The sequence below is a fragment of the Clupea harengus genome, chromosome 9 (assembly GCF_900700415.2).
Source record: "Clupea harengus chromosome 9, Ch_v2.0.2, whole genome shotgun sequence".
In the NCBI taxonomy this organism is placed as follows: Eukaryota; Metazoa; Chordata; class Actinopteri; order Clupeiformes; family Clupeidae; genus Clupea; species Clupea harengus.
Window position 1 is genome coordinate 19,826,060 of NC_045160.1, and position 21,963 is coordinate 19,848,022.

A 21,963-nucleotide genomic window follows, 5' to 3' on the forward strand; every position below is an offset into this window, starting at 1 on the left:
TCTATTTTAATAACTTTATTTATTACTTTTCCCCCCCAATAGACCTGTACAACCCAAACAAAGAAAAAAACAAAGAAACAAAAAAAAAAAATCAAATCTTTAACGAGTCTAGCTAAATCTGACCTGTCCATGCCTGGCATGGGGGCAGGCTTGCTTGCACTCCTTTTAAATACCCAAATGCTTACCCTACCTAAGCAGACACTTCAAACCAGTCCTACGGACACAACAACTCTGAGCAGATTTCATTTAGAAGGGTGACCTTGGAGGGGGGGGGGGGGTGGATATTTGTATGAACATAGTTCCCTTTTATTGTTTGATGTCTCCTGAACGCTCTCCAGTGTGTTACAAAAGTACAGTGAAATATCTTATTTACACAGACTTGCACAATGTTATTTTATATTAAAAAAAAAATTAAGTCAAGCCACACACACTCCACTCTAGCGAAGAGGAGATGGTCTGATTTTGATGTCAAATGTACACAAGAATACGCCTTAGATGCAACATGGCTCTGGGGTAGAGCTGATAGATCAGGGAGGGATGGGGCAAGCGGTCTACGGTCAAAGCAAAGACGACAACGCCAACAGCATGGACTTTCACAGGTAACTATGACCTGAACCATGAGTATGGTTTAGTGTTAATGATGTAAAACACTGTTTAAAAAGCAAATGAACATGGTGTCAGTACACTGGTGGAGCGTGGTCACTCAAATCATATCAAGTGACACTGTAGTGGATCAGGCTCTGATGACACTGACCAGATGACTGACCAATGCCAGATCCATCCAGAATCCGCTTCTGTGTGGGCAGAGACCATAGGGTCGATCTGCCCTGACCCCAGATCTGTTCAAGTCATGACACCACTCCCTTCAGTGTACTGCTGCATACTGTTCACACTCATCATGACAAATCACACAAGAGGTGCTATACCCGACAACACATAGATATGAAAACGCTGCGGATGGTCAGTTCAGTACAATCATCGTCTTTCCTTCATCTTAAAATACAGTTAGACATACCGGTCGCTTGATGGCCAAACCATTTTACAATACAATGTCAAGTGGTCCTTATAGTATGGACAACAGATTTGAAAAAGTCATCCACCTTTCCTGAGGCTTGGACTGTGAGACAGAGGCCTAACCATGACAGTGAATAAATTGGACTTTCAAGTAGCAAGGGGTAAACATACACGCCCATCTCGAACAGACACATTTAGGGAAGCCCCTTGCTAATGCGCTGTTAAACAAATGCTGCTGTATACTCAGTTTTCAGATTACAGTCTAATGTTAATGTCAGTTTTATGGGGTCCACTGGCCTCCATAGTATATATTTAAAGGATTTTTAAAACCATGGTTTACAAAAAGTTAACAAAAGCTCAAAATTCCTTAGCAGAGCAGCCTCACCATGTGACAAAACCCAAAAGGAGTCGTGGAAAATGGCTATGGAACATGAAGGCTAGTGTATGATATTTCATGCTAGCAATGAGGTTACAGTGTTCTACAGAGACAGCATTTGGAAACAAAGGGACTTGGAAAGTGTCACAAGAGTTAGTGATGTCACAAAAAAAAGAAAAAAATGTCCACGGTCATAACAGAGAGCAGGAACGGAGGCCTACCCCACTGCAAAAACACCACAGGTAAGTGACGGAAGAAAATAAAAAAAAACACACTATTACTTGGTTGAGCTAATTAACATGGCGCACACATTGCAAATATCCTATGCCATACCCAGCAAAACAAACAAAAACAATGGTATATGCAAGGCTGTATCACAACCGTTACAGATTTGTCATGTGACCAATTGCATACACTCCCCAAGTCCCTGTTCCATTCAGCGACTTAACAAACCGATCAAGTGTCCTTAAAACAGACTACAAATAGTTTTGAATTTGGTATTATTTTGACCGCCCTTTCTTTCAGGAGATGTGCCTCCAGCTACCCTAGGTGACGATTCAAGGGAGTGATGATGCAGTGTTAAGCTGGGGACAGGGATCACTGGCCAAAGAGCACCGTCATGACTGCCCCTGCCCACACACACTGGCTTTGAATGGGACGGTGAGGACTAGGGGGCGGCCAGTGGGCTTGCGTTTGCCGAGAAGGGAGTTACAGGTCTTGTTTATGAAGCAACACAGTGAAAACAACAGAGAGGTATGTGATCTTGTGGACAAGGCTTACATGCAAACCAGACACACACACATATAGTTGGTTATCTTAGTTCTGTAACTAGTGGCCAATCTGCCATTGGCCTGCATAAAAACTGTCCCTTTTACTCCCATTCCTATCTACCCAATGCCATGTCTCTGGATTAGTAGTGTCCTTAATCCACTAAGGATGGTGTAGTGTATCCAACCCCCCCGCCCCCCCTTTGCCCTGCGCCCCGACACACCAAGTGAATACTTTTTCCGTGGTATAATGGTCCCATACTGCGCTGACCCACCCCAACGTGGTGTGCACTCAAAGGACAATGTAGGATGGGGTGCGAGTCAACACAAGACGCAGCACACAACACTAAGGCTGGCGCCACAGAACCCAAATGGCTTATTGCCCACTAGCTGCCTCATCTCTATGAAGACTGTGCCATCTCCAGTATCCTTGCCAAAAGTGGTTCAGCTCTCCCCTCAAAATTGCATGTAGTGGATCAGAAATGCAGCGAGAGAGAATGCACCACGTTGCTTGGTCACAGCACTCTGAAGGCTGCGGTGAAGCAAGGGGTGTCTCACAGGACTGTCTGGTGTGTGTGTGTGTGTGTGTGTGTGTGTGTGTGGTGGGGGTGGGGGGTTGGGAGTGCAGAGAATGGCTCTTCTGCCTCCTCTGGTTGTCGTCACAGGACAGACCCCCCCCATTTCCTCCTGATTAAGGCCACAGTGTTGTACAGACAGGAGATTATGGGGGGTACAGGAGCAGGGTGCCACCCACCAATCCCCACCCTTACAACACCGCCCCCACACTCATGAGTCCCATGTCTGATGCGTCGGATCTGGTGCCCCTCACAGTGGCGTTTCACATGGATCCAAGTTCAGACTTCACTTTTCCGCAAAATTTAAAAATGTGTTAACCCCACTTTATATTGATTACAGATGTGACAAAATTCCTATTTATTTAGTTTTTAGTTGTTTTTTTTTAACCCCCAAAACACAACATTCGAAGAATCCAGCAAAGCACACACAGTGGACAGGACGAATAATTGTAACGGAAGCTTACAACAATATCAAAAGACAAACGAGACCATCTGCTTTTGACGAGTGCACCCAAATTCGGCTGTTCTCTTTCTGTACATGCGGAAAGAGATCCCTAAAAAAAGTAATTTCCTCTGAAATGTACATTTCTCTCGGAGTCAAGCTCAAGACATCCATGGAACAAAACATATCCACAGACGTGTTTGTGCTGAATGCTTGGAAGAGACCCTAGTGGCAGGACGGAGGAAAAAAAGCCTTTATGTTTTCAACTACGTACATTTCCTTTTGTCCCCATTTTTCTTCTGAAATGTACAAGCTGGACAGGCAGCAGAGGCTCCTGCCCCAGTGCTCAGCAGGAAGAAGGGATGTTTTGGTGTGTTCTGGTGTTGGGAGAGTTGGCTTATTCTTAGCTTGACTTTATTTGATTTTTTTTTTAATAAAGTACTTCAATTTTTTTTTTCTGAGAAAAATAAACAATCCAAAAACCCCAAAAAAAAAAAAAAAAAGAAAATCTTCCCAAACCAGTGGTGTCCACTTCAGGTTGAGAAGGGTAGGTGGGGTGGGGAGAAAAGGATATGACTTTAGAGGGTGGGGTGGGTAGGGGGTGGGGGGGCAGATGATGCGAGACTCAGAAGTTGTCCACCCAGTTGCCAAACCCTCGTTCTGCCAGGGTGCGGTTGAGCAGTACCAACTACAGGAGGAAGAGGAAGAGTTGATTTATGTATCCATAAATCATAGACCATTAAACAAGCTGTCTTTATTTAGAAACTACTAAATTCACAGGTCTCCAGAAAACCTCAACAAAACAGTCACACTACTGTTTCAAATGATTCTGAATCTGTTCAACTAGTGGATTAGTGAAATGTAATTGTCCTGTCCTATCTAATAACATGAACTATATAAACATTCTAGTCTTTAGGTTTTTCTAGACTACGGTAAAAAATGCTGTAGCTCTCTTGGATACTAATCAGTCATGACATAACAACAACAACATACCTCATCTCCCACCATGTTCCACATCTGGACCATAGGAAGGCCTGTGTTGTTGTCATAGTTTGTCACCTACAAGAGGATGTGAAGAGTTAAAGGTGAATGCTGGGATCACACTGATATTGAGGCACAGTTCAGATTGTTTTGCCTGCATCTGATTTCTGGATGTTAAAGGTTAAAACTACTAAAATCTATAAAAAATATATTTTTTAAAATCACTTCTATAAATTAGTGGGATAGAATAGAAATGTGTATATAGCACAACGCCCTTCAGTCACATGAACACAGTCAGTGCACTTTACCTGTGCAAGCAGTGGTACACCTCTTGTCATTTCCTCCAGAGCAGCATTTCCCTCGGTGGAGAAGCGGTCCTCACCTGAGGGTTAAAGGTTAAAGAAAAGCGTTAACCGTTAGCGTCTGTCCTCTCGGGAGTTTCTGAAATAAACCTTTGACCATTGGCTGAGTAAAGTCCATCTTCACCTCAGATAAGAATCCCCACTATTAAAAAAAACACACAGTACCTGGGAGAGGCAGAAGGTTATCCAGCAGTACTTCTGTTCCTTGGAAGGGTAAAGTAACAAAGTCGGACCTGGGAAAGTTGATTTCAAAAGGACAGGGGAAACAAAAAAAAAAAGAAAACAAAAAAGAAGTAGTCAGCATTTTTCCTGTTCCTCACTTCAACCATAACTTCTTTGCAGACTTTAAAAGCCTGCCTGGAGATTAGGGTATTAACCTTATCTGCCGAAGTGTGTCGATCTTGACCCGCTCATAGCCGCCGTAGTCCACGTAGCGGATCTCCACCTCGTTAGAGTCTTTGTAAAAGGAGATGACTTGGGCTCTCCACCACGCCCCCTCTCCAGCTGGAGCCGCACAGATCACCCCCACTGGAACACACACAGGGAACACACGCAATTAGGAGACGGAAGAAGAAACCGAACTGAGACAATCTGACAGAATAAGAAGTGAAGTGGGTCAGAGACCAGTTTCACAGGGAATTGCAGAGGACAGAGAGACAGCCAGAGAAAAAGGAGCTTAACTGTATGGAAGAGCGGTCTGAGGGGCTTTCACATGAAACAGACTACAAACTGGGCTACTTCTGCCTGAGCAGACTTTGTGATCTAAGGCGCAACATATGATGTCCAACATGAGCACACAAATACCGTACATTTACAAGAGCCGGACAGGACCACATGTTTTAGGTAGTTGGTTCAGCTGAAGCACATATTCAGTGACTGAAGGTCACCATTCTGTGCAGAACAGGTCCTGTGTGAAACCCTAGGAGCTCACTCATGGGTTCTGCCTTCACAAGAACACCTGCGCGCTCAGACCATGGCAAGCTCAGCAGCGAGCGCCTCACCTTCAATGGGAGTGGGCAGGGCAGGCGTGCCGGGCTGCGAGTAGCACAGGAACATCTGCTGGTCCAGGCTGCGCAGGGCATGGTAGGTAGGGTGCGTGTGCTGCTGCACAAACATGTGGCCGGGGGAGACGATATTCACCACGATCACCTCCACCGTCACGCCATTGGGGAGCAGGAGCTGCAGGAGGACGGGAGGAGGAGGAGGAGGAGGAGGAGGAGAACCCAGGAGGGAGAATTTACTTGACACATGAGCGACAGAAATATGGAGCTCAAGATGGCAAGCAGATATTCAACATTTAATATAAGGCATTTAATATAGGTGCCTAAAAAAAAAGGCGCCAGCAGAGAGGTCATCCCTACCCAGGAGGTCATGGGCAGTGAGGGCAGCGTGAGTGGGGCGGGAGGGGGAGCGTACAGGTTGGTCAGGTCCAGGTCTTTGAACTTCTTCCCAATCAAGGCCAGTGCTTTATCCACCTGCTGCTGCGTACCTGGGGGACGAGAAGCAGGAATCGTCAGGAAGGGAAAGGGCAAAACCAGAAGGGCAGGGAAGCGGGGACACGGACGACATGCACCGGCAGGTAGAGTCTCTCAACATGAGACACCTGGGGTGTAACAGACAAGCATGTTTGCAGCGCCACATCTATGACACTAGTGAAAGGACTCCAAACAGCCGCACTGTTTGAGATCACATGTGAGGCTTTTCAGGACAGACTGGAGCACTTTGGACTTCATGATAAGAAATGCAATGAAAACAGTTTGTATGTAATGCTACACCAGGCACCTAGCTGTGTCCTACCTTCCATGTGGCATATCTGGAACTCCTGTGTGTAAGGCAGAGTTGAGATGTAGATCTTGGCTCCGGAGCTTTGCTTCAGGAAGCTCACGTATCTCCCTTGTTTTCCAATGAGTCTCCCCACTAGATGCTGGAAGACAGATACAAGAAGCGAATCATTAGGTCTTCTTTCGAGAGGTAATGGCTTCAAATCAGACAAACTAGAATAAAGGAAAGACATAGTTTAAAATCACAGGTTTGACATTAATGCCGGTCTGGGACTTGAGAAAAGTGATAAATCTCATTTTTTTTAAAAGAGAGAAAAATAAATCAGAAACATGAGATTCAGTGCTGAGTACACAGGCAGTACAGATGCAGGCTTAATTTGATTTGATTTCCTCCAGAAAGATTCTCTTGACCAGTAATGTTTCTCCAGTCAGAAGCTGTACAAGTAAGAAGTTTGTCAAATTAAATTACCCCCTCAGCCAACATTAACAATGATTACATTAGTTAAAGTTAAAGATGACTGATTATTCATGTAAATGCCGCCACTGACAAATCATAATATGGGTGTGTTAGATTTCATCGAAATCGATATTTATCATAGATATTTAGTATGCCCAAATGGTCAACCTACGGAGACATCAAACATGTCACTTAATCCCTGGGTGTCTTAAAGCCAGACCCATTATGTCTGGTTCCTGCCTTTTGTTTGAAACCAGCCAGAGCCATCAAGCTTGCCTCCTGACCTTTTGTATGAAGCCAGCTAGTTGATTGCTGAGCCATGTGTGGGACAGTCATATTTAGCATTTATTCAATGTGATTAAATTAGGGTCAGAAATCCTAACCAGGCTAATTAGCAGTCATCCCTTCAAAACTGATAGCTACCCCCAGACACACCTTTTCCCTCCCATATCTAATGTTATTGTATTGTATAAGAGACGTGAGTCTCTGCGATTTCTTTGAAAGATTCCTCTCGTGTACTGTGGTATGAGAGTTGATTGTTCAGTTTGCGCTGGAATAAAACCCATTTCTTGCTGAACACTTTCCTGAGTTTCTGACTATCTGCAAAACTTAACCTTGGACCAAAGACGAAACAACGAGCTTCTTCAGGTGTGACTTAGGTGTAACACAGGGTTCTTGCACCATTTCAAAAGTAAAATGTAATGCTTTTTAAGACCTTTTTAAGACCTCAACCAATATAATTTAAGACCCAAAAATGTCACAATTTCTTTGGAATACTCAATTTATTGCCTCCTACAATGGAAATCAAAACTTAAAGTTTTCAATTTGTTATCAACTATGTGAAATGTGTAAACTCTGCAAAAATACTTTTTCCATGAGACCTTTTTTTGAAATTAGTAGACAGTATAATAACTGACAATAACCCTTCCAACACTGTTTGGCCAATATAGATGTAAACAATCAAAGCTCACAGTTGTCATTTTCATTTGTTTTGTTCCTTTGTGATGCAAAACAGAGCCAACATAACATACATAAGTTTGGATTACACTAAACAACACAATGCATTGCATGAAGGAATCATATCGAATAATGAAAATAATAACTGTTTGAAAACATTAATGTTATCACAAGACTCTTCATGAGAGAAACCAATGAATAGAGAGGTCCATTGTTTTGTAACATCCCAAATTCATCATCAGTAGTCCAGAATCGCAAATGAAGGTCCATTTGTTTGCTCTTTGTCGTTTTATTCATACTTTCGTCAAACATGACAACATATGGTTTCTCACTAACGCTGCACGATAGCTCCTTCTTGATGAATGAAGCGATGCCATATTTGGTGACATATGCCGGGTTTTTTTCACCACAGGTGAATGACTTTGCAAGCTGCGAATCGGGGAACATGGCAGCAAAGACGCCACGTATGTCATCGTTAGATTTAAATGAATTGTGCCTCGTCACAGTATGGAGAACCCACAGTACCTCTGCCTTTTGGGTGTCTGGCGGTGAAATTAAACGTGTTACAGCCGACTGAGAGGTGGCGTCTGAACTTGTATCGTCGTTAGTAGGGATGGGTATCGTTTGGGTTTTTTCCGATACCGGTGCTAAACCGATACTTTCAAAACGATACAGGTGCATAAACGGTGCCTGAACCGATACTTTTTTTAAAGCACAAAGCGACGATTGACGACATTAAAGAAATGCTTTTTTTATTGCCAAGGCAATTTTTTTTCTTCAAATTGAACAATATATTAACTGTTTAAAGTATATTATAAATATAAATACATACAAAACACTTGGCTTCCAACTACAGCTTCAAACTCTTTAACTTCAAACTATGAACATTATATTAACTGTAAACAACAGTTTATAGTATACTTAAATAAATATAAATAAATACAAAAAACAGCTTCAAACTTCTTTTGCAAAAATAATATTATTGGAGTCAAAAATGTATTATTTTGTTTGCATTTATTTCATGAAATTTCACCATTTTATGATTTGTTTATACCTATCTTTTCTATCTTGTTTATAGTTAATCTTGTTACTTGAACACACTGAGTACGAGAAAATGTGTACTGCCCCTTTAAGAGACTACCTTTAGCTGTCATCTCCGTTTATTTTTCAGTCTTCGGTTGCTGATCTGCTGTTGACTCTTGCCTTCTCTCCCCTCTTTTCACGCAATTGTTTTGTTGCATTTGCTGCACGTCGCGATGTTTTAATCTTTTTGTGCGAAATACAGTGACACTTTTGACCGTTTACCTTTCGGTATTTTCTCTGTTAAAAGGTTGATTGGCTAGTTCTGTTTGTGCTTGCTCTGTGAAATACTGCCTGCTCTTCACTGTCATAAGACTGTTGCTATGAAAACACCAATGAGCGTGAGCGACACAGGGAAACGTTTACATTGGGAGCTGGGGCAGTTTTACATGTGCCCCACGGAATCTGCCTAGCGACCGTGTTCAATTGGCTCAGGCACCGAAATGAAGCACCGAAATCTGCGTTGCACTTCCCCATCTTCTTTGCATTTTGAACCTCACATCGACAACCGCGTAATGGCGACACGCAGCCTGACGTCAGCGTCTGTAGCCGACCTACCGTAAACAGCTATTAAATTGCAGAGACTCAATTCACACAATACTAAATTAATCAACTATTAGATGTTTTACGATGCGCCACTGTGCTTTCTCATCGTCATTAAGCGCACCGGCAAAAAAATTAATACCTACAGCAACTTTCCGTGAAATTTAAGACAATTTAAGACCTTAATTACCCGAATTTTAATTTAAGACATTTTAAGACTTTTTAAATACCCTGTAACATGTAAACACAAGTTTGCAGTTACTCATTGGAGTTCCCTGACCAGTACTGTAGACCTGCAGTGTAGTGCCTGTAATCTCAACTGTGTGATGGCAACCTGCCCTAGTTTTGACAGCGTAACACATCTGATATTAGAGCAGCTTGTGTGGGTTGAACCTGAATGCAGTTGTAGGCATAAAGTCATCGGTAAGATCGAAACAAACCAAACATTGGGCCACACAGATTCAAGTTAGCTTTTTTTAGAATAAAATAATATTCCATTGCGACACAATAATCAAAAAGACTTTCAAACTCTAACTAAAGCACGTATTAGTGTAATTGCATAATGCATTAAAAGTTGCCATGTGCAATTTAAACATGTGGAATGGGATATATTTTGATATAGTGAAGTGAAAACACTTCCTGAAATATTTATGAGTAGATAACCGTCTGGAGTTAACAGTCCATCAAATAGAACCTTCTACAGAAAAGACAGAAGGCTGTGGGACAGAGCAGGTCAGATCTAGGGCATCAGAGGTAATGGAGTAATCAGATACATCTCTGGTTACCTCCCGCACTACCTACAGTTACCTGAAGAGGGCACACCTGTGTAGCTAACCCTTCCTTACTGACTAAACTTTACCTGCAGTCATGAATCCTGGTTACATTTAATACACTGTTCAACATACAGATCTCCTCCAACAATGTATATATATATATATATATATATATATATATACACACACACACACACAATCCCCTCTCTTATACCCCTTTCCCCAAACCTATAGGATGTGGTTGTGTTTTATTAAGAGCAATTTGGTGTGCTGTGGATCTTTACCTTTGGCACCTCGATCTCCCACACGATGACCTCAGAGCTGGAGGAGGCAGACGGCAGGCTGCTGCTGCCCTCTCCTGCCCCCAGTGTACAGCCACTGTCCACAGAGTCCATGCTGTTCACATCGGAACCTGGGGGCGCACACAGACAGCTTTAGAGCACACAGACAGCTTTAGAGCACACAAGGTATAGAATTCTACAAAAGGAAATGACATATTAATACTAATACTAATACCAGCTTTGCCTATTGCTAGTCTATCGAATTCTGAGCAACTCGGTCTCACCAAAAATACTACACGGAAAATACGGCATTTTTGGCATTTCCTAATCACTGACGGTTAACAGGCTCCTTTCCCCAAGTGTCTGTGTACAGGATTGTGTGCACGTGTGTGTGTGTGTGTCCGTGGCTACAGATAAACATCAGCCTACAAGCAGTGTTTCCTACATCACAGTCACTGCTCGCCAAGCAACAACTGTAACTCTAACAAAGCCCATCAGCCCACAGAAGGTCAAATCAAATAGTAGCCACAGAGGAGACAAACAACTCCGGCATGATTTCACCATAGGGCTTAGAAATAATATAATACTCGTAATAATTGCTAAGTCATTTATCACGTCTTACTGACCAAAATGCATTCATCACAATCAATTAGGCATGTCAGATCGTTAATATATAAAAATAAAACACATTAAAAAAAAAAAAACACAAAAAACAACTTCACACAACATTGTCCTACATTACAAGTTTTGGAGTACTGATGCCCTTTAAACAGGTCATGATACTCAGCAGAGACGCTTGCTGTACCCAAGACTTAAAGAATTACCAGATCATTACATTTGTATTTTTACAGGTAGACTGTCTATTCCTTTTTCCAATAGAGATGAACACAATCGCGGAGAGATATGCATCACATCCAAACATAATGAACTGCTGTGTTTATGGTCTGTTAAGACTGACTTGTTCATTAGGACTGTTCTTGTTTAATGATCTGCTATTACCACTATCCTACACAACAATCCAGTGAGTAAAACTGGACTCGTGTGAGCCTGCAAAGGTCGCAATGTGAATACAACATGATGGACTGAGAAGTATAAGGGCATTTAATGGTAAGAATACAGCACACAAAAGGAAGGCTGACATGGACTACAGTGCAGGCTTCCAAATAAGGACGCATCCAGGTCACCCTCCATTTCTACTGTCTAGGCACTAAATATAGGCGTGTCAATGACATGCTAAAGGTCATGCTTTCATTTCCTTTTCCAATGATTAAACATCTGTAGACACTAGGGATGGGCATAATTAATCGACGATCGATTAATTGATCATTAAGAATTTCCTCGATGAAATAATTTTTTCATCGATTAAAACTAATGCATGTTCTGTTGCGTAGTGTCCGTGTAATTTATTTATTTTAGGGCTGTCAAAGTAAACGCGTTATTCTATGAAATTATTATGGCCGAGATTAATGCAATAAAATATTTGAACGCAGTTAACGCAACTTTGTTTACTTCCGGTGCGCGTTGACCCATGGCACGAAACCGCCGCGTGTCTGCAGTCAGTTAGATAGAAGAGACCGAGACGGTAGTTGAAGATGGAGAGAGCTGAGGGATTGTTGGGCGGAAAGTTTCTGTTTAAGAGGCAAAATGACAGAACAATCGACAAAACTAAAGTTGTATGTAGCATTTGTCAAGCTGAATGTAGCGATCACAGAAGCAGCTCGTCTTTAGGTTATCACCTTAATGCAAAGCACCCGACAGAAAGCAGTCCCAGGTTAGATGGTCGCCAACCCACACTCCACGACTTCTCTAGGAAATTAACTAGACCAGTCCGTGAAAAGGTTACCAAGGCTGTAGCAGTTTAGGTTGCCGGTGACTGTCGGCCCATCAACATAGTTGAAGACGGTGGGCTGACTGAGGTGATTCGAATTGCTTCAAGGGACAATTACGAAAAAAATACAATTAAACAACAGTGTCTAAAATACACGCTGTCTGAAGTGATTACTCGTTAATTTATAAGATTTAGTCTTTAGAAGAAAACAAACTTTTAATCACGATGAATCTAGATGAATGAATTTCAAAATGTGAGATTAATTAGTTAGAGAGAAAAAAAAAACGAAGGTCAGTTGTGTTTATGAGCACCGGCTTCTAGCTGTCGGCTCCGCTGCTTAAGAGTACAGCAGCGCATATTTTCTAGTGTAACCATTGAACGGATCCCGTTTAACTGCCACATGAGTTGTCCATCTTGTAAGTTTAACTGCCACAAGAGTTGTTCATCTTGTAATAAAGATCTCAATGAGGAAACACGCCGTGTTTTTTTTATTTTCACTGCATTTTAATATAGCCTATAAATAGTGAATTTTAATATAAAAATATTAATGATTAATCGAAAATCGATCGTTAATTCTCCCGACGATCGATTAAGACAATTTAATCGAATGCCCATCCCTAGTAGACACTGCCAACCCTTCTGTCAGGCAATCAGTGAACTCAGTGAACTTCACCTGTGAGCCATGTTGTGGTTGGCAAACTTCATTCCAAATGATAAGATTTGGATAATTAAATATGGTTACCATTTCCACTGTGCACATGGGATATACATGGTCTGCAGTGCATACATGTGAGCAGTCAATTAACTGTAGTTTTGCCATTTTCAATTACACTCAAAAATTGACGGATTGAGTAGAAACGAGTGAATGGATGTTTTGATGATGCACTATGCAGAGCTCTTGCAACTTAATTTCATACACCCTTTAAAATCAGCCAAGGCTTGCACACTGCAAATGTAAACTGCAATGGGCCCAATTTCTGACTGGTACCAAGGGTATATTCAACTGTCTACTTCTGATTCATAAGGCTGGAACGCTGATGACCACAGGCCATGTGAGCCGAGTGTCAATCAAATCACACCACAGCAGCTGGCCAATACCCTTTCAAAGACACACAAAGGTGCTCTAACACAGCTGAGGATACACTGGAAAACCCTCCGCAAATTAGTCCAAGCTGGGAGCTTTCCTGGGGACCCAGAGACAAATTAGACCAATCTTGGATTTAATTTGACAACAGTCTTCATATCCTTTTATCATACAAACAGGATGATTGCATTGACATTAACCTTAAAGCCTGTTTTCTGAATAAATCCACTGAAATGATCTGAAGTGCCTAAGAGAAGTGAAAAGCACTGGTAGGACCGCATGAAATGACCACAACTGCAGTTCGGTTCAGTTCAACAGCAATGACTTAATAATTAGCCTCTGTCTTAGGGAAGAGCAACCTCACACGAGAGAATGTCCACAGGCACTGTTCAGACGTCGGTGAAAAAGTGTTGCCAATCTCTACTAGTTTGCAGTGTGGCAGTGTTGGTAATAAAGAAATAGCCTCAGTCTTATTTATTGGGTGTTGATATGACGCACAGCGAAGGACCTGTTGACCAGCACACGTTCACTTGTGTAGTGAGCTTATTGGGGTACAATGAAATGACCTGTCAAGTAAACATAATGTAGCATACACTACATGACACGATCACTCTCTTAACTAGGCTGTCAAAGGAGCTTGGGGGCACTCACCAGATTGGTCAGTCTCAGCCTCGCTGATGAGGTGCGCTCCGTTCCTCAGGGAGGCAGCGGTGAGCTGCGGGCGGAGAGCGGTGGCAGCCTCGTGCTGTGCTAGCACCGCCTCCTCCAGCACCACCGGAGTGGGACTACCTGTTGGCCGTACCTCCTCGATTTTTGAGGAGAGCAGGGACGATGACGAGGCTTGAACGGGACCCTCTTTTGTGTCGGGCGCTACCTGTGGTAGCCCTGTGGCATGAAGGGGAAGGTCCTCACCACTGATGCCATCCTCTGATTGGCAGCAGCCAGAGTCCTCAGCTACAGTCTGCGTTTCATCGGCCTGTAGTTTGGAGTGACTACCAGCGGGTTCTCGTAGGCTGTCTGAGGGGGTGGTCGTGACCGTCGTCTGTTCCTTCTCCGCCATCCTCTCTGCGTAGCGTTCCCATGTGGGTGCTGTCAGGCAACCATTGGTCATCTCTTTATCGGACTGCTCTGTCGCCGGGGGTCCTTGCGTTTGCGTTTCCTGCATAGATGCCTCTTCGTTTGCTGCAACCTCTTGCCCCGAGCTGTCGGCAGAACACGGCCTGCCATTTGGAACAGGTGTGGTCTGAGACGGCGTCGTCTGCACGGCCACAGCTACATCCTCGCAGCTGCCGGTCATTTGGACCTGTTGGGCGGCAGCTGAGATGACCTCGGTGATGAGACCGGCTGCGACGCGCTCGTACTCCTGCAGCTGCTGTGCCACGTGCTTGCTCTCGCCATCCTCCCGGAGCTGACTCACTATGCCGTTCTCCACCTGCCACTGATCTTGGCCCTCTGAGGTCGCCTCGTCGGGGCCAGTGGGCGTGCTTGTGAAGAGAGGGGATGTGACGTGGTGGGCCGTGGGGGTTTCGGGGTGCAGGAACGGGGGCTCCTGCCTGGACTCCTTTGCGGCAAGAGTCATGGGGGCAGGCTCTTCTTTGGTGATGGAGCTGGTGGAGATCGAGGAGGAGGAGGAGGGGTAAGGGGTCGCATCTCGAAGCGTCTCGTGTAGGGTCTTGGGTGCGGGCTGGGTGTGGGGTGTCTCTTCTGCTGCCACCTCTCCCTCTGGTTCAGGCCTCGCGTCTTTGGTCAGCTCCACAGCCACTTCCACGTCGGGATCCATCCTGTCAGAGTGAGTGGCAGCAAGCCTGAGGGCTTCACTGTCCACATCCGGAGACATCTCTTTGGCTGCTGTAGGCTCAGCTGTTATCAAGGGTGTAACGCTTGGTTTCCCCGTGTCTACATGGATCTGTTGTGCATCACTGCAGCTAAGGGCATCTCTTTCTGATTCACTGGAGCTCTTTTCTGTGGCCAGGTCAGCTTCTGTAGTCTTCTGCTGACATTCTACGCTGCTCTGGGTTGGGGCTTCTCTACCTTTCCTGAGGTGGGGAGTAGAGACTTGGGGTACCTCCGTCCTTCCCAACCCGAGAGAGGGGGACCTGGAGATGGAGATGGACTCTGCCTCTGCCTCCACCGCTCTAACCAGAGGCGAGTGGACCTGCGCTGCCACCACCACCACCACCTCCTGCTGCAGCAGCAGCTCCTGCTCCGTAGACTTGGGCTCTATGGTTTTGGGTCTGTCTCTGCTCGGCCTCCGGTGGACTGTGGAGGTTGATGTGGGTTGGCAACAGGCTCTTTCCAACAGTCCATTACTGACTTCGGTGGGGGAGCTAAGCAGGCCCATGGCTGGGGCCGCCCCCTCCTCCTCAGCCTGGAGGCTGGCAGGTCGAGCCTTCTTGCGGGAGATGTACCACCACCAGCCGATGAGCGCCAGCACCCCAGGAAGCGTGTACGGGGCAAAGGACCGGAACCTCAATGGCATCTCCTCTGGACCCTAGCTACTACACCTGGTGGGGATACAAACACCACAGTGATCAGGACCGCTTCACAGACAATAAGTACCTTAACGGGTAACTGGCTTTAGGAAATTCTAAGCAACCATATTTAATTTTGTGTCATCAGCGTTGTATATAAAAGTATAATGCTACTGCCACAAGAATATAAAGATTTAGGTACAGTGTATTATTTAAACCAAACACCACATTCAGCCTGAAGGCCCAGTCTGAAAGTCAACACAACAGGGTGCCTGAAAAAGCAGGTCACATGAGAACACACTACACAGACATGTATGATGTATGTGGACCACTGCAGAAGGGCCCGCCCCCCCCCCCCATCTCATTCTCATAGGCCACATGTTGAGACATTGTTCATAAGCATTAAGGGGGGGGGGGGGGACACACATTTGTGAACATGCTCATTACCTCTACTTTTCGTACAAAAGAGCAAAAAGAAATAACAAAGCAATTTCAATCTTATCATTTAAAGGACCAATATGTAATACAGTGGCTTCTGTGACAACAATGCTACAGACAGTATATTCTCCTTTTAAAATTTCCGTTCTAGATAGGAACATGCGATTCCAGGTACTGCCTATTTCGACACCCTGGGTTGCCAGATAAGGAGGAACACAGTGTGCGACCACCATGGAAGTAAGTAACCGAACGGGACAAACAAACGCAATGTTTGATTCTACCCGACCAAAAAAGGCCTGACATCCTTCTAAAAAGCTGCATGACTAGAGACGGAGTAAAAGGCATGTAAATATTGGAGCGGCAGACAGCTTAGAACCCAGAAGGATTTTAAGACAGATGCTACTGATGCTAAGCAGGTATGGTAAGCCTTGAGCTTCAGCTAAGTTTAGTTAACCTTAACTAATTTCTCACGGCTACGAGTAGGGATGGTATTTTAAGTCATTTCAACATTCCAGTACACGCATTCATTCTCTTTGGTAGGTGTGCTGCAGGGTTATCAAGGCACCGAGTATTTCAGACACAAAACTGGCTAAGTGATCCCAAGTACAGCTGGCTAAAGCTCTCATGCTAACACACGCTACTGTACTGTCATCAGTCACACCAGCGGAGCAACAGGCCACTGGTGTTTATTACCTCGGCAACAACCAGCCTGACCGAAATGTATGACAGAAACGACAGTTTGACTCAATTAACACAATTTGGCCAGCAGACACTTTCTCCTCTCTCTCTGTTGACTGCGGTGCAGTGCAAGTGAGAGACTGCCATGTTTGAACTGTGGGGCTCACTTTGTTGACTAGTAGCCTGAAACTGCTTCACAGACAACGTTTCAATATTTCACTGAAATAAAAAAAAAAATGATCGAGGCGAACCACACCTTTTTACGAAACGCCTCGCAGATGTAACAATATGCTTACACATCTCTTTTGTGTAGATATGTTGGCGGCTCATGGATTTCAGTTATATTAACAAGACAGTTATGCAGGACCTGCACTCTCTCTCTTCTCACTTCCTCTAGATCCTCTGCCTCTTGTACCACTAGTACCTGCACTCTTCTCCTCCTCCTCTCTAGCTCATCCTCTTCGCCTTCTGCCTCTCGTATCAGCGGCGCCTGACCAGCCCTCACTGGCTTCACTTGACACTGGTGAGGGCACTTCATAACCGAGATCTGCATGAGGCTACAACAAGTAAGAACAATAGGCCACCACTCTAAAATAGATGATTTAAACGTTAATTTATACAAATTATCTGTTAAATTGAGCAATGGGTTATCATTATCGGGGACCTGGAAAGAAGTAACTCCAACTCCAGCGTGTATAGCCCATTTTCAGAGTAGTGGGCTTGTTTTTGGGATAACAGGCTTAGCTTTGGGTAATGTACATAGCCAGCCATGCCTTTAGCGAACACTGACAGAGTATTAAAAATATGAGCTGGTTTATAATCTAAAATCTTAAAGCATGGCAAGACAGACCGGGTGCCTGACTGCTAAAGCTCAAAGAGCAGGACTCCTGTCTTCCCCCAAGTACAGTGATGACAGCTGGATCACATGGTTAATGTTCAACCTCTCAGAAAGGACCGGGTTCTGCACGTCCCAACTCACCCCAGGTCCTATTGGCAAAGCAAGGGCTCTCCCTCCCTCTCTCCCTCTCCCTCTCCCACTGCCCCTGCCCCCCCCCCCTCATGTTTAAAAAAGGAAGTCCAGACATGCCTTTCCTTAACAGAACCTAGGCAGCTCAGCCTCTAGAAGGCAGGAATGTGTCGAGGGGTGACTAACAAACTCCAACAGGGGGCTACATGAAACTACACTAGACTGCACTGCTCTGCTCTTGAGATTGTGTACATCGCACAACACTACTGAAAGCAAGCTGGAGAGCCAGTCCAGAGATGTTTTTGAACATTTACATTTAGTCATTTAGCAGACACTTTTGTCCAAAGCGACGTACAAGGGAGAGAACACAAATATCCACCCGCAAGAGGAGCTGAGGACGTGACCAAGACTTGTGAAGTGCTACCACCAAATGGAGGATAGTTTTCTTACTCTGGGAGGGCAAGGGGAAAAAAAGATGATTATATCTGTAACCATCAACAAGTTTTACAGTGCCTATATACAAAAAGGATTCCAAGACTACAATGCCTACAGTTACTGCACTGCTCTTGCAGACAGATTGTATTCATCATACAACTGTAAAGCCCAATAATGTCCATTTCTTACTGAAGATGAATGGTAACTCAGAACAGGGGGAGAAACAACAACTCGCAATGAGTGAGACAGCACCTTGAGAAGATCTTCAGTCTTCTCAATGGTAATGGTGTCACACTGGGAGGGGCCGTAGCTCCTCACCAGAGGATCTCTCTGCTGAGATTACTTTTAAGAGGCTCACGGATGAGTAACGCAGGGCTGACAGACACATGGAATGGTGTAAAACCTCACTCCTCTTTAAGGTGGAGAAAGTATAGGCCTGTGGCTAAAGAGGTCAGTTGCAATGGAGCATAGATAGGCCTCCTCTGCCTGAGTGGCACATCAAGCGTCCACAGAGAACGGAATTATGAAATCATCCCTGACCTGAATGAATGAGTTAAATGGCCTGGGTGACCAGAACAATGTCAACAAAATCATAAAATAATTATGACCAAAACTAAGCTCTCCTCAATGGAGTAAGACTTAATGCTATCTTAACATTACTCAGCAGCTGTGTGGACTCATTAGTAGCAACACCAACAGAACAAATATTAATGCTGGGAATGAGACAATAACCTTAAACCTCCCCATGTAATATAATTGTGGTGGGGTCCTCTGGAAAGCTGGGAAATGGAAGAAAGCATCCAGAAGCTGAGCTTGCGGATTAGTGTAACATGGTCATAAGGCAAAGGCCAGCACACACTACCAGGTCACGCTATTGCAAGACCTTGGCCTGACCCCTCAACCCTGTAATACCAGGACCACAGTCAACCACTGTTGACCATTAACTTTGTGGTTGGTTCCATAATGACAAACGTCTCATTAAGCTGGTTTTGTGGTGAATTTGAAGTTGCAAGCAACTGACAGTTACCTATAGTAGAACACACAAATGCACTGTCTCACGTGTCATGTGAAAACTTATGTACCACTGAAGTCACATGGTGAGCAATCTAATAATAGCACTCTTAATGATGACTGACTACAGTGTCATACAATAAAATAAAAACATGGACATACATCATGGCATGGATAAACGATCTTCAGGAAACATCCACTAAAGAATAAACACAACCCGACCTGGGAAGTTGTACCTGCACCTCTGCCATGGTCTGTCCACATGGTGGTGACAATACAACACGACTACGGCAGCAAAAGCTAGTGTCTTGACGGTAACCTTCAATAAGGTTAAACAAACGCCCATGTAGGGAGGAGTCCAGTGATAAAAGAAACCGGGCTTTGATATCGTCGTTCCCGCACCACTTCCTGGCCTGTGGTGCCCACACTGGGAAGACAAGAATCAAGCTACGCTGCCGTTCGACCTTGGGTGTAGATAACGGAAAGGGTCACTCCGCATTTGCTCAACACGCTACAAACCATTAAACACATGGACAATACACGTCGTTCACAGCTCATTCGGGTGCTGCTGCAAGTAGAATGAAAAAACTCTAGTCATAATGAACGTACCTATTGAAAGCAGCTTGCAAGCTAACTTTTGTTACCCACTGGCGTGTGGAGACTGCCTGGAGATACCCACGCACGGTTATTCAAATCATTCTAAATGTAGATTATTGCAAGAATACAGGTCAATCATTCGTAACAGATGACCCCCACCCCCCCTTACACATTTAGGTCCAAACAAATACAGGTGGCAAACTTTCTCAAAAACACCCATGCGGTATCTAGGTTTGCAGTTGCACTTACCTCGCGGCTGCGGTAGACTATTTAGCAGCAGGCTAGTTAAAGTTAGCTAACTATGTAGCTAGCATCCCAAATACTGTAGTCTCCACTCGATCTCATCAGAATGACAAACTCAGCTAAATAGTAACTCTCTTAATACACCACAGACGTTTCGTTAAACTGAATGACGCTGAATGGCGCTAGACAGAACGCCCTTTACCGTGTAGATAAAAGGTAAACTAAATGAGTGCTGTGACCTCGCTGCATCTTGCTTATTAAAAGCATGGTAGGCCGCAGCACTTCATGAATCAATCTATCCAGCTAGCTAGCATGCCAGCTAACCACTGCAAAAATGAATCTGATGTCACTGGCATAACGTTATATACGAAAGCGAAGCTTTTTCGTACTGTCTACTGCATACTGACAGTTTAAGATGTTTAGATAACAATGCTGTCCAGACGGTTCACAGTTTCTGTCATCTATACATAACCACCTCTGATTAACGTTATACTCAATGACTGACATTCATTTCACACTACTGCAGCGTGTCACAAACATGTTAATGAATTCCGCAACACAAGGATAATCCCTCAGCTACATATCGCACCTAACTAGGAGAATTGTTGCCGCTGTGAGAATGTCCCAAGAGTTGTACAATTATTTTCGCAACCTAACGCCAACATTGCCCGGTCACTTGGGCCACGAACCAGAGCTGCTAGCTCATAAGCAGGTTTAGCGAACTCGTTAGCTAGCAAAATAAGATAGCCTGCGTTATCCTTCTTGCTGCCTAGTTGACCAGGCAAGCACAACTCATTGAGGTTAGCCTGTCTGTTAGCAAACGTTGTTGTACAGTTTTATTTAAGTGACCAATAATTATTATCAAAGTTATTTTCTTCTCAATTTTCATATCACGAGTGGCTCATCATAATGGCAATTTTCATGCTGTCGATTTGAGATTAGTACGAAACAAAGGTCGCCAATATGGTCTACCACCTACCAACGATGATGTTGTTGAGACAGTCTAATACCGTAGCTTGATTTGTTAGCCAATTTAGCAAGCTAGCTGACCAGCAAACACATTAACGATGGCCCACGGACAGAAATGAAACGGGGCTCAGTGTGCCGCTCATGTTTCGACTAACGTTACTAAAGTAACGTTACATCAGTTAGCACATCTCTAGGACATATCCAGGGTTACTTACTTTGTTTCAATGTTGTCTGCGCCGCCACTGTGAATTGCAGGCTCGTAATCTAATATTACGTACACTGGGCCCAATACAATCCCAACGTGTCCCCCTTCCTATGTGTATGCCTCTCTTTTCTCTCTCTCCACGTGTTGACCGTCCGAACAGCACGCTCTAAAAACAGATCTATCAGCTGATCAAATATCGCGTTAACTGCGTTGCAAGTGATGCCTGAGTCTCGCGAAACTCAAAGCCAGACATTTCCATCTTTGCGCAGGTAGACACTTAAAACAACCAAGAGTTTATTTACATTTTAGTTTTTTAAATACCACATGTTAGGCAACAGTTATGCGAATTTACAAGAAGAATGGGACATTTCACGTGATGAGCATAATTACAACTAGCGAATAGCCTATATTATTTGGTTCCTCATTCCTGAATTTTCAGTTAGGCCTGTAACCTACAGGTTAAATAGTATCCTTTTTCATACATACGAAAGAGAAAGAGACACAGGTGTGACACTTTGTTGATCTTCAAAGGAAAACAGTGTTGCGGTAGAAATTCACATAAATCACAGAACCCATATAACCTACACAAAACACAAATAACTTACACAAAAACAGACACTGAGGTAGGTAAAAAAAAACAAAAAAAAC

General features: G+C 44.1%; 1 protein-coding gene across 2 annotated transcripts; it reads right to left on the reverse strand.

The window, feature by feature from the left end:
- Positions 1–21,482, reverse strand: akap1b (A kinase (PRKA) anchor protein 1b). Of its 2 annotated transcripts, none has more exons than XM_031573772.2 (11): positions 21,326–21,482; positions 13,953–15,805; positions 10,393–10,520; positions 6,315–6,441; positions 5,879–6,006; positions 5,519–5,696; positions 4,895–5,045; positions 4,683–4,750; positions 4,464–4,537; positions 4,168–4,233; positions 1–3,862 (listed from the first exon to the last, which is right to left on the reverse strand). In XM_031573772.2, exons 2-11 carry the CDS (start codon positions 15,778–15,780, stop codon positions 3,800–3,802), a joined length of 2,811 nt encoding a protein of 936 aa, XP_031429632.1. In that variant the 5' UTR covers positions 15,781–15,805; positions 21,326–21,482; the 3' UTR covers positions 1–3,799. The 2 variants fall into 2 exon arrangements, with proteins under 2 accessions (XP_031429632.1, XP_031429633.1); XM_031573773.2 differs by lacking the exon at positions 21,326–21,482 and adding an exon at positions 20,148–20,165.
- Positions 21,483–21,963: the final 481 nt, after the last annotated feature.